Source organism: Coffea arabica, chromosome 10e (assembly GCF_036785885.1).
Source record: "Coffea arabica cultivar ET-39 chromosome 10e, Coffea Arabica ET-39 HiFi, whole genome shotgun sequence".
Lineage (NCBI taxonomy): Eukaryota > Viridiplantae > Streptophyta > Magnoliopsida > Gentianales > Rubiaceae > Coffea > Coffea arabica.
In genome coordinates, this window is record NC_092328.1 from 7,125,662 (window position 1) to 7,138,130 (window position 12,469).

Below are 12,469 nucleotides of genomic sequence, written 5' to 3' on the forward strand. Positions count from 1 at the left end.
CAAAATTCCAACTGCACTTGACCCAAGTTCGATATATTTAGTCAATACTTTAAAAAAAAAAAAAGAGTTAGCTGGAAAACATGGATAGACAATTTTCAATTTTATTTTCCAAATGCTTAATTTCTTGCCAAAACAGATTCACGACCTTTTTCCTTCTTGGTTATAAAATGGATTCCTTCATGTACGCTAGTGTACATAGAAAATGAACGTCAGTTGTACGGTATAATGACCCAATTAAAGGGCTGTGAGGGCCAAGATAGCAATGAGCCCAAAGGGTAAAACTGGTAGCTTTGGTAGATTCCTGAACAGCGAACACAGTCGAACCGAATGAAACGGGTCGGTTTAATTCCTGTAAACAGTTGAACCCATATAAAACCCTTTGCCTTCAGGAGGGTTTCACAGTCGAAGTGTAATTCATGCAATTTTCCTGCAAAAGCTCCCCTTCCTGATAAGAAATCTTAACACACTCTGGCCAAAAGCTCAGTTGAAATCCAAATCAAAGCCGACCCAAGTTAGACCCGTAAGTCACCTTACCTTTCTTGATTATTGAAGCTTTAATCAGTATTTTAATTCTGCATTTTTTTCAATGAATATCCGTTTTTTTTTTTTTTTGGCTGGGTTCGGAATTAAAACTATTTTTTTTTTTTTTTGGGGGAAGGATGTCTGCTCAATTGACACCATCGAAGAGACCGAATGAAACAGAGGCAAACGGTAGAGGGAAATGGCGAAAATCTGGAAATTTTAGTTCACCAAATTCTTCAGTAAATGGGACTATGTTGCGGGTGCTTTGCCCTAGTAACAAAATTGGTAGTGTTATTGGAAAAGGGGGCAGCATTATATCCCAATTGCGCGAAGAAGCCGGTGCGAAAATTCGAGTTGAGGAGCCAGTTCCGGGATGGGATGAGAGAGTAATTGTTATTGCAAGCCCAGATAAAGGAAAGGAAAATGGAGGAGCTACTGCTGAAGAGCAGCAGCACCAGGGGAGCAAGGAGGAGGATAATGGTGAAAATGGGGAGTCTGATAGAAAGGATGATGGTGGGGAGGAGAATAAGAATGATGATGAGAAGGAGGCTAGTCCTGTTGAAGAAGTTCGAGGAGGAGGAGGAGAAGAGGATAAGGAAACCGCTTCTGCGGTGCAGAAAGCGTTGTTTCTTGTTGTTGAAAGAATGTTTGAAGGGGATTCGGAGGAGAAGGACGGAGCAGGGGAGGATGAGGGCCATAAAGATACCTCTTTTGTTGTGAGGTTACTTGTTTTTTCCAGTCAGATTGGTGGTTTGTTAGGGAAAGCTGGTAGTGTAATTAAGCAGATGGCTTTGGAAAGTGGAGCCCAGATTCGGATTCTTCCCAGAGATAAACTGCCTCCTCCTGCATCTCCTTCTGATGAACTGGTTCAGGTAATTTACAGTTGCTTTTTCAACTGCTATCGACTACTGCAGTCTCACCATTAACTTGATATGTGGGTTTAGTTTTAGTTATCTGAAAGTTCATTAGAATTGTTTATGACTACTGCTTTCCACTTTTTCCTACCTGTTTCTGCCTTGTTTTGAGTTGTCAAAAATAGTCATTCAAGAGTATTGATTCTAATGTTGTTGCATGGGTGATTGAAAAAGTGACCTTTTTCTCCCCTGTACCTTTGGTTGAAAGAAACGACGGTTCCTAGTTTCTTATTTGGTTCCTTTGCCTAGGATGTTGCTTGTCTTTCCTATAAATTTGGAAATAGTGGGAAGCAGAATTTTCATTGCTTTATAAGATAAATTACCTTCCATTTAGATTGGTTCTACCAAAACAACAAGGGATGCTGCATTAGTAGACAACTGTACTACAAAGACCTACTTTTGGTGCTGAAGGTGCTTGTTCAACCTTTTATTTGATGAGTTCATTGCAGATTTCTGGGGTGCCAGATGCTGTTAGAAAAGCTCTTACTTCTGTTTCTCAACAACTACTTGGGAATGCCCCTCGGGACCAACGTTCTCAATCCTCTGGACCATCATCCCATTCACTTGGCCGTCCTTACAGACAGGAACCCTTTGTACAATCAAACCATGCTTTCCATGGGCAAGGGATGCCTTATTCTGCTGGATATCGTGATGCTGAAGGCAGTTTTCCTGATCGTATGTATCCTTCTCAGGACATATTAGCATTCCGTTTATGGTGTCCTCATGACAAGATTGGAGGTGTAATTGGAAAGGGGGGAACTGTAGTCAGGGCAATTCAAAATGAGACTGGCTGTGAGATTAAAGTTCTTGATGCTGCAGCCGACTCGGAGGATCGCATAATTGTAATATCTGGTCCAGCGGTATAATCTAGCACTTCAACCTTTTCTGGATCTGTAGATCCACAGTTTGCTAATATTTTTGTTTCTTGCCTTATGAAATAGTCATTATTGGAATTTATTTTACCATTTCAGCACCCAGATGAAAGGATATCTGCACCTCAAGATGCAGTGCTTCGTGTGCAGTCCAGAATATTTAGGTCATCATCTGAAAGTCAAGAAAAAAATGTGACAGCTAAACTTCTTGTCTCCTCAAATCAAATCGGATGCCTCCTTGGCAAAGGAGGATCCATTATTGCTGAAATGAGGAAGTCTACTGGAGCTTATATCCGTATACTGGGAAAGGATCAAAACCCTCAAGGTGCTTTAGAAAATGAAGAAGTAGTTCAGGTTTGTTTTTGGGTATCTTTGAACGGTGTTTGTAAGCTTTATTGCTTATGTGTTTGATGTATCTGCCCCAGTCTTAAACTTTTTGCAGTTTTACATTTTTTCTTTAAGGTATTAGTCTTTCTGCTTTAGATGTATCTATTACCATTACAGGTAAATGGAGAGCTTGAAACGGTGCACGAGGCCCTTTTGCAGATAACTTCAAGGTTACGGGAACACTTCTTCCGAGATGCATTTCCTTCTATGAACTATCCTTCAAATCCTGCCTTTCTTGACCAAGTACCTCCATTTCCACCATATTTGGGAAGGGGAGAACATTCACCTCCAGGGATGTATCCGAATCTAGGTCCATCATTTCGCAAGTTTGATTCTGTCGGTGGCCTGCCTCCTCCGGGAGGTTTTCATCCACTTGATGAGCGACCTCCTTTTATGCAAAATTTCCACAGACCAGGATTCCCACCTCATATGTCAGAAAGATTTCCACCTTCAGCAGCATGGGGGCCTCAGGTTGTCCATTGATGCTTGTTACTGTTATTGCCAAGTACTTTGTACTTCATATCTTGGAAATGATTTTAGTCAGCATATTTTGCATCTACTGGTGCTTTTGTGAAGTTTTTTGCTGACTGGTCCATTGCTTCTGTGGCTGTTATAATTTTGACTCTTTTAATTGTTAAAGCTATAGGCAATTTCCTACAAGATCTATCTTAGGTTATGCAAGTGAAAGGTCATTCACTTGAGGTGTTTGATCCAATGCAGGGGCCAATTGAAGCCGGTGGTCCAATGGGCTTGCCTGACTATGCAGGACCTCCTCCTAGGAGGATTGGTGGATTTGGAGGGTCTGTAAATTCTACAGTGTTTATGCTCTTCTGTCATGCAGTTTTGATGCTTTAATATGCGTATTAGTTATTCCACACATAAATAAACAGAATAAGCATTATGTCCTTCATGATGCAGAGGAAATCATGCCGCTATTATCACAAGCACTACCGTGGAAGTTGTGGTTCCGCGTTCTGTTGTTCCTGCAATCTATGGTGAGGATGGTGGATGTCTGAGACAGATACGTCAGGTATAATCATTATGATTTTCCATTCATCTTCAGATTTTTCTGTTGTGGTAGAATTTTTTTTTCTGCCTTAGTTTTATGCTGTTCTCATGTGAAGAAAGCTGGTTTTCTTTCCATTTAGCTAAAGATCTCATCTAGCATAAATTCTACTGTGTAACCTTTTGTATGCATGGACATAAAATGCATTAGAGGATAAATTGCTTTCTTTTCAGATTAGTTTTCCCATTTTTTCATTGCTTTTGTGCATAATAGTTTCTTCCAGCCCCTGGTTCTTCTAAGAGAATGTTTATTCCTAACCACAGGAAAAGATAATGTCAAGATATGCTTTGCAGTGTCCTTAGGATGACAAATAATAGTTCTTACACTGAAGTTCTATATCATCCTGTTGTTCAAGCTGTTTTTAGGTTTCGAATTATTGTTCTTGGAAGTTTCTGATAGGTTAAAACTTCAAGTAGTCAACCTGCGAAATTATTCGTGCCTTCAAAATTTTGTACTCAGTTTTTTGTATATAAACAGTAGCTAAAAGGAAACTCAAGATGCTTGATTTCCCCTAATAATCATGCTTGCAGATAGGCTACATATTGTTTGAGCGCTATTTTTGTAATTTTTCCCTGGTAGATCAAGAAACTGACATTACCCACCTGTCCAGATTTCTGATGCAAAAATTACTATTACTGATTCTAAACCTGGGGCAACAGAAACTGTGATCATAATATCTGGAACACCAGAACAGACTAATGCTGCACAGAGTCTTATTCAAGCATTTGTAATCAGTGAGACAGATGCCACTTGATTTTTGATATTAAGGTAATACTTCATAGTTGCAGGATGCAAGTTATAGTTTCTGTCAAGGAAATATGGAAAAGGCTTTAGCAAGGATCTTTTAGATGTTCACCTCTCATTGGTATCTGTACTGTTTCATCTGGTTGTTCAGGGAGATCAATGTACTTTCTCCTGTTTCCATCTGTGACCCCAAGTGAAGATTGTATTGACAGACTGATGATGGCCTCTGCTGACAGCAGGATGCACTTGAAATTTTGCTTGAGTCATTTTCTACCTTGCTGATCAATTTTTCTACCTTGCAAGATGCCCTTGACTTTTTGCTTGAGCCATTTTTTGACAGCAAGATGCACTTGACTTTTTCACTCCTGGAAAGCGTGGTGTTCGGTAAACATAGCAGTCAAACAGTACTTCTGGTGGTTATCAAATGTTAGAAAAGGGAAAAAAAGAAAATTATGTTAACTGGGATATGCTTGGATTGGATGATTAACTTTAGGGAGTGAAATTAGATTTTTTGTTTGTTTGTTTGTTTAAGTTTGTCTCTTTAAGCTTTGATGGCTTTGCATAATGTATCTGTGATTAATACTATTAGCTCAGGGGAAAAAAAGAATTAGAATGGTCATTTTTATTAGAATTTCAAGTGGTTTGAGTTGACATTTCCAGTCTTGTTTGATCTGACAAGTGAAAACAGAAAACCAGAAAGAATAAGACGAATAAAGGAATAACTAAGGACTAAGTGATGCTGTACCCGTCTAGTTCATTAAACTTTGAAAACTTTTCCTTTGTGACGAAATGCATCAGTTTGACTTGGTATTTCTGTTGCTTTTGATGATGTGAAAAAAGGTGCAAATTTGGGTCCATTACTTGGTCCTCTATCTAGTATTTCTCCATAATCTATCAGTTTTTCTTGTCTTTCTTGGGCCATTAGTTGGGTCAATATGGCAGTGCACAAATACTATAAAACTAGGGACTGTTCTCTGTCTACATCTTGTCCCTGCGTCATTTTCTGGCTTATGTTGTGCTAGCAACAGTTGGAATTAAGCATAGGCATACAAGGCTGTAGATTTTAGAAATTTTTAGTATGAGCACCTTAAGGATAAGTATGATCTCGTTGGTACATGTCAAGTTGAAAGTGCGTTCTCCATTCTACCCCCTAAAGCAAAACCTGCTTATGGTAAAGATAGTGAAATGACATGGATGCATATTTTGCAAAATTCTTATTATGAAATGCTACATCAAACACATTTCACAAATTGACTATGTTGCAGAAATTATTGCTGTGTTTTAAAAGGCTTGTATGTCTTGACCTCCTGGGAAAGCCCTTGTATGGATCCTGCAGCAGCAACAAGTGATACAACCAGGCAAGCCCAACTGAGTACTTTAAGCCATATCCATCTGACAGAATACTTTGGTATCTTTGCCTGTGCGATGTGCATTTCTATGGGGAAATACACAGTCAAAGGATAGAAAGAGCCTGCTCCTATCAAGCCCAAGAAGTCATTGAAGAATGGGAATATCATAGCTATTACAGCTGTTAGTATAACGTATACTGTCCTCCACACCAATCTGAACAAGTTAATGTAGTAAGTACCATACAGTGGCACATTAACTGCATGTTCAGTGTTTATGAATTTGTTTTCTGGCCATATGCTACTGCAACGATTCTCAACAAAGCCAAATATTGGCTGTGCAAAAACCTGCATGATGGTCAAGTGTGTTGAGATTAGATGGTTGATGGGATTAGATCAGTGTAGTTGTGCCTTGGGAAATGAGGATACAGTAATCCCACCTGGTAAGCGCCAATTAGGTGAATGGCAATGCAAACATTTGCAAAGTCAATTAGCCAAAAGGGTTCGTAGAAGCCAAATCCGGTGAGGAAATTTCCTGGAGCATTGTTTCCAAATGCTGCATAGCCAGTACAACCACACAGGACATAGAATAGGGTAGTCGTTGAAACTCCAACTCCAGAGGCCCATTTCATGACCTTGCTTTCTGGTGGGTGTGATCTCAGCGTGTCCTGCAGCAGATATAGGTCCACCATTTAGCAACAAAAGCCTTACAGCTTTCTTGTTCCTTATTTTTGGTGATCGCCAGAGAATTACCAGAAGACTAGCAGAAGGTTTTCAAAGGGGGCAACAATTTCTTGCCTTCTTTGGAGTGTAAGATTAAACTATTAGTGGACATGGTAACATTGCCCATGTAAGCCCAGAAGTGTATCTGGCAAACTTAAGATTGAGGGAAGCCGCTTACAGCTGCCTTTAGTGATGTGAGCACAAGCAGTTTTGCCATATTGGTTTGATCAATGAAAGTGTGTTGATCAACAAACAATACTGCTTGATACTGTTGATGGAATTAAAGCCTTCAGCAGTGACCCTAAATCAGGTAATGCAAAATGTCGCGATAGAGAATGATATGGTGTCAATTCTAAATTGACATAAAGATGCGACGTAAAGAAAGCCTTAAAGAGGTTGCAGGGACGGCCAGTGGGAATGTTTGGACCAAATTTTAAAGGGCTTCCCGCCCTTTTGCGAGGACCGCCAATTGCTTCAACATTTGGACCAAATTTGTACATTTGTGGTCCGTAAGGAACAAATTTCAGTGTCAGTGCCAAAACGCCTTTACAGTTTAGATAGATAAAAAGTATAAGTCCCGATAACTAAGCCGTGCTACCATAATTTGAGCAAAAAGCACATGACAACACGTATGTTCATGTTTTGTGTGTGTGTGTGTGTGTTTTTTTGTTTTTGTTTTCCACAGCCCAACTTTGTTTAGCGGTCCTTATCAGGTCGGCGCGGGCACATGGCCGAAAGAACTAATTTTTGTTCATGTTGTTAACTGGGAGCAGTCAATTATTACGCTTCTGGTTCACTTCAAATGGCGGTTTCTTCTAGTTGACAAAACAAATTAGTTCATGAATCTTCTTAATTCATCATACTCTTTCTTGCTTATGTGGGACCTTTTATTTTGTATCTTCAGAATTAATATATATGACAAAGGTGACATGGGACATGCAGGGCATGCAATCATAGAGTGCAAACAAACCATTTGGGAAGCAATATGGTGGAACGTAAACATCCCACGTTGCCATAGGGTTTGTTTCAGTGACGCCATATGCAGCTATCCTTACAAGTTGCAACATCATTGAATCATAGAGCTCAAAAATCTTCTAAATCTGTGCCTAAGCTCTGCATCTTGAGATGCGTGTCAACTGTCAAGACTCAAGAAAAGGAAGATACTCGAGACAAACTAGCATACGCATAGAGGTTTGATATGTTACGTTCCGTCCTTATGTCTGAGCTGTGGTTTGAAGCTGTGATATATTCTGTGCATATATCTTATGTTTAATCAGTGGAATTTCAACAGGTTGTGTCTGCAAGTTCTGAAGGCATCCAAAAACCAAAAGGGATAATTTCAGAAACATCCCATCCCTTGAGGTTTTTCGCAATTTCACTTGGTACCCTTGAAATTTTTAATTATATTACACTTTCCTCCCTTGACCCTATAAGATGACCATAACAATCTTAATATATTAATATTTTTCATTCAATTAAACGACACGCTTCTAACCTTGTGCATAGGAATGCACCACACAATTAAACGTCTAATGAAAACAAAAACAAGATGCACTCATAGAATAACTAATTACTAGTCCTAAACACAATTCCAATATATTACAAATTAATTTTAACTTTGCTTGGAGGATCTGAAGATGAATAGAAGAAGATGTAAGCTAAAGGTTTAAAAAGGACGGAGCATGTGTTGGTACTCCAACGTTTGAGGTACATGATGTTATATTAATAAAATTAGTGAAAATTTTTAAGTCTAATAGTACCGAATTTTTTTGCTTTTGTAAACATAGATTGAGGTTTTATAATTTAGGGATTGATAATGGTGGTGATGATAATAATACTAATTTGAATCATAGGAATATAAAAGGTTTAAAATAGTAGGGACGAGGGTTGAAAGTGAATTTGAAATTTTGTGCATATTCCAATATTTTTTTAAAGAATTTTATAAGAAGGTAAAATAAACTTCACAATTTCATGAGGGCGTTTTGCATTATTCATTCAAAATTTTGACCATTGAATAGTTTTTGTTATTAAAATGATAAACTCAAGGGAGGTATGCATAATTTTCAAAACTTGAAGGGCATTAGGTGAAATTGTCAAAAACCTCAAGGGAGATTTCTGAAACGATCCCAAACCCTATGTTTTCAGAACGGACCGGATAGTGACTCGGCCGAGGTCAGGGGTCAGGGGTCAATGGGTTCGACCGGGGGTTGATAGGGGTCGAACCGGATGACGTCATAAATAAAAATAATTTAAAAATTAAAATATTATATATAATATCTAATAATATATTGATATTAATAAAGGTATATTCATATATATTTGATGTTTCAAATATATTTAACAAGAAAATACAAAGAAATTAGAACAATCAAGTAGCAATTTATATTATTTAATAAATCTTAACAAGTTTAGAATTAAATTTATGAATTTAATTGAAAAATAACATCAAATTTTATGACAATATTTATAAAGTATCAAATATTTGAGGTATATCAATAAGTTTTAACAATTTAGGGCGTCAAAACATAATATTAAAAAGTTTGAATTTTTTTTAAAAAAAATTACTGTTGAACCGGAAAAACCAATTTTTTTTCCGATCAAACCCGATTTTTGACCGACTTTGACCGAATTTTAAATTTTCGATTTTTTAATATGACTCGGACCGGCTACCTGATCGGTTCCCGGTTCGACCGGCCAGTCCGATCCGAGTTTTAAAACAGAGCCCAAACCAAAAACAAAAACCTTGTGGGCTGCACCTACCTAGGCGATTTTAGTATTATGTATTTGCCATAAATTTATAGTACTGTTGCTTTATGCTTTTATTGAAACGAATTAATAAATATGATACATAGACTTGGAGTTTTGAAGGAAATTTCCACTGGTCAATAAAAGTTAGGAAGGTTTTGACTCCGATCACTGTCACAAGATTGCCAACCAATTGATTTCACACACTGGAGGCGAGCTTTGAACATTCAACCTAAAAAGAAGTATAGCCAACATGTGTTTGGACTTCGGTCTGCTAAAATTATCTGCCAGACTTAACTACGTGCCATACTTCAATTGATTAGGCACACAATTCAAGATACGTGAGGGATGCGCCATATGTTTAGATTTTCCATTTCCCCCCTTCCTTCCTTTGTTATCTATTTCGGCCTCCAGGTCGGCGGGGGATGGGGAGAAGGTATACAGATCTCTGCTAGTTTAGAGCATGGAGCCATGCATAGGCAGACACTTGTGAGAATCATAGATGAAGGAAGAGAATTAGGATTACCTGAATTTCAATAAGGACAGTTGAATAAGCATAAGCAAAGGCTATATCTCCAATGGCTTGGAAACTTCTCCAAACTTTCTCTGTGCCTGACACGTCTACCCCAACTGTTACCCCCGTCAAGGTTGTCTTTGCAATCCCGTCCCCTTCACAAAATCCATGGACCACAAGATTTAGGATCCAAAGATATCAGCAAATTGTTGTAATAATAATTGGTTGTGATGTTGGATTTTACCTGCAACTTTAGCTATGGAGAGTCCAAGGCCAATTGAAGAATAAGCAAAAGACATCACGGCAGCCAAAATAGAGAGCCAAGAGAGTTTGTGAAAGTTTGGTATTTGGCTGAGAAAAATTTGGATTGCGGCAAAGATGATCATGAAAGGGTTGTTTGATATATGGCATTTCACATGGTGGCCGTTCCTGTGGAAACAATTTGACCTTTTGACCGCCCTGAAGACAACCGTGGAAGAAACCGTGTCAGAAAACAGGCCTCGACTTCTTCAATTATTGAGCATAGTCATTCATTCATTACTCCTTTTCACCAAGCTATTTTCATTAAATAAATTCATAGCTAAAAAGGGCAAAAATCTTGAGTATGTAACTTGAATACTTACACCATACTAATGGATGCCGTAATTGTGTAGCCAATCGTAACTCCTATGAGATTGCCATACTGAGCAATTCCACAAAGCTGAACCTTGTAGCCTCCTAAATTCAGCACAAAGAAAAGGGCATAGCATATTTGGCTTTTACACAGTGAGAATTTTCTTTCTAGTTTCTTCAAGCATGCATATGGTTAGTATTTCATAAACTTACCCAAGTGAGACCTGACAACATCCATGTAAGTGTAGTTTCTTCTGCCGGTTATAGGACCAGGAGACCGGTAAGAATCCGCAAGCATAGTTGAAGTGAAGAAGGTGATGAAAGAAAATGCCATGAGAACAGCAGGACCAGCCACCCATCCCAACTGAGCTATAGCCCATGCTAGAGATAGCACTCCAGAACCAATCACAGCAGTTATGATGTGTGCACTTGCAGTTATCACCGTCCCTTCACAAATTTTAACAGAAAATAAGAAGAAGAAGATAACTCAAAAACTTTTGGTTAACCAGGATGACAAAGAAACCTTTTTTTTTTAATCCTTTATTGCCATAACTTTAAGAATGTCATGGCAAGAAACTTATATATATATATATATATATATATACACTATATAGATATATGTACCTGTTCGTTTTGGACGGCCGTCATCATCAAAATTCTTAAGATCGCCATTCTCTGGAGCTTCTGGATTTTGTTCGAGGTACATGCCATTATTCTGAAACTCTTCCTTCATTTTAGTGTGTGTGTACGTGTTTTTACTTGTGGTGTATGGTGGGTATGTGTTATGTTGAGAAGTGGAAGGTAGAGAGGTTATATTGGGAACGTTCGCGGGAGGAGACAGGAGAGGGGCCAATGAGTGAAGGAGCAGAAGTGGTCTGAATTAAACAAAGGGTAGGGTGTGTATTTAAGTCAAAGCCAAGTGTTTGGAAATTGAAGGTAGACAAGTTCGAAAGGCAACGTGTTAATAGAATATGAAAGTCCGTTTGGCCCTTTTAGCTTTCAAGGGGGTGAGAGTCATTGGTTAATTGGAGTACGTAATTATGGCAATGGTTGAAAAAAAAACTGGGCTTAGATTTTTCATATTGTGAATGTTCAATCCAATTATTCCGTTTAGACCATCTTTCCCAATTAAGCATCATGAAACCCAAAGTCTTCGGAGGCTGTGCACCCTCCACACACAATGGCGCAAATGGTATGCAGTGAAGATTCAGTGGACAAAGCCTCTGAGATTCCATGAGTCTCAACTAAGCAAAGATCACCTCAACTATCAAAGAATGGCACCATGAGATTGTGCCAAAACAAATTGGTGAGTGCGACAAATGGATCAGGATATTACGTTTTCGGCATAAAAATATTGTGACAATAAAAGAATACGAGTAAATGCAATATTTCATAACTTAATTTTTACTTTTATTAGTTGGATTTTTCCTAACGGGTGCCTTTAGGACACTCACTAACATATCGCGCATTTACATAACATATCATACACACACACACACACATACTAATAATTATTATCCTTTTTTGATTTTATATACTTTTTCTATTTAATTTCGCCTCCCGTACCTTGTATTTATTTACTTTTTTCTAATTAATCTTATATTGTAAAAAAAATAACACATGAAATATATCTTAACGAGTACCGTATGAGCGCCCGTTAGACAAGCCATTTTTAGTTAAAGTCTAGGAATTTCTAAAGAGTCATATGGACCTCTGGTTACACATAGGTGAGAGTGCTTTTCACGATTATCTAAGCTATTTATTTGAATTCGGTCCAATTTAAGTTGTTTATTTTGAAATGAGCAGCTTATTTCGGACCAAACTCTAATTTGATGCAGTGCATTATGTAGTTACACGTACAATCACGCGTCCCCTTTTATGTGTTGTTATGCTCATATTGAGTTACGCTCTATTCGTAATTATACTCCACACAACTCCACCTTAAATTTAATAATCCATGCATTACTCACCTGTGGTATGCATCAAAGCATATGCAGAGGTGAATTCAAAATGGAGGGCTAGAC

The 12,469-nt window shown here is 38.2% G+C and overlaps 2 protein-coding genes and 1 long non-coding RNA gene across 3 annotated transcripts; 2 read left to right on the forward strand and 1 right to left on the reverse strand.

Annotated features, from left to right (window-relative positions):
* Positions 1 to 380: 380 nt before the first annotated feature.
* Positions 381 to 5,158, forward strand: LOC113712401 (RNA-binding KH domain-containing protein RCF3). Its single transcript, XM_027235809.2, has 9 exons — positions 381 to 520; positions 659 to 1,394; positions 1,886 to 2,296; positions 2,408 to 2,662; positions 2,813 to 3,166; positions 3,416 to 3,495; positions 3,614 to 3,725; positions 4,372 to 4,529; positions 4,657 to 5,158. The coding sequence occupies exons 2-8, from the start codon at positions 660 to 662 to the stop codon at positions 4,513 to 4,515; spliced, it is 2,091 nt and encodes a 696-aa protein (XP_027091610.2). The 5' UTR covers positions 381 to 520; position 659; the 3' UTR covers positions 4,516 to 4,529; positions 4,657 to 5,158.
* Positions 5,159 to 5,691: 533 nt separating this feature from the next.
* On the reverse strand, positions 5,692 to 11,321 carry LOC113712402 (amino acid permease 6-like). The gene is made up of 7 exons (XM_027235810.2): positions 11,070 to 11,321; positions 10,659 to 10,892; positions 10,457 to 10,550; positions 10,078 to 10,292; positions 9,846 to 9,988; positions 6,292 to 6,519; positions 5,692 to 6,199 (listed from the first exon to the last, which is right to left on the reverse strand). The coding sequence occupies exons 1-7, from the start codon at positions 11,176 to 11,178 to the stop codon at positions 5,774 to 5,776; spliced, it is 1,449 nt and encodes a 482-aa protein (XP_027091611.1). The 5' UTR covers positions 11,179 to 11,321; the 3' UTR covers positions 5,692 to 5,773.
* LOC140015288 (uncharacterized) lies at positions 7,628 to 8,054 on the forward strand. Its single transcript, XR_011821889.1, has 2 exons — positions 7,628 to 7,765; positions 7,866 to 8,054. It is a non-coding gene; the product is annotated as an uncharacterized lncRNA (long non-coding RNA).
* Positions 11,322 to 12,469: the final 1,148 nt, after the last annotated feature.